At 54.4% G+C, this 237-nt stretch overlaps 1 protein-coding gene across 1 annotated transcript in view; it reads left to right on the forward strand.

Moving 5' to 3' along the window:
- Positions 1 to 237, forward strand: part of LOC119593047 (tubulin beta chain-like) — a gene marked incomplete in the record, with an annotated part of 24,622 nt that continues 24,385 nt past the window's right edge. Inside the window, 1 exon segment of the mRNA XM_037941947.1 lies at positions 1 to 222. Coding sequence (XP_037797875.1) covers positions 166 to 222 — 57 coding nt within the window.

Here is a 237-nt window from a genome sequence, read left to right on the forward strand (position 1 = left end):
CCCTTGGTCTCCTTGCAGCCGCCGCGCCTCTCTCTCGCACACAACTTCGCCGGGCTTGGTCAGAGCAAGACAAACCGCTTGGCCGGGTATTCTGCGGGCTCGAAAAGAGAGTATTTGTATTATTTTTGTCACCGCGACTCCTCCACAGACACACAAACAGACACCATGAGGGAAATTCTCCACCTGCAGACCGGCCAGTGCGGTAACCAAATCGGATCAAAGGTAAGGACATCAGCA

The sequence above is a fragment of the Penaeus monodon genome, chromosome 31 (assembly GCF_015228065.2).
Source record: "Penaeus monodon isolate SGIC_2016 chromosome 31, NSTDA_Pmon_1, whole genome shotgun sequence".
Lineage (NCBI taxonomy): Eukaryota > Metazoa > Arthropoda > Malacostraca > Decapoda > Penaeidae > Penaeus > Penaeus monodon.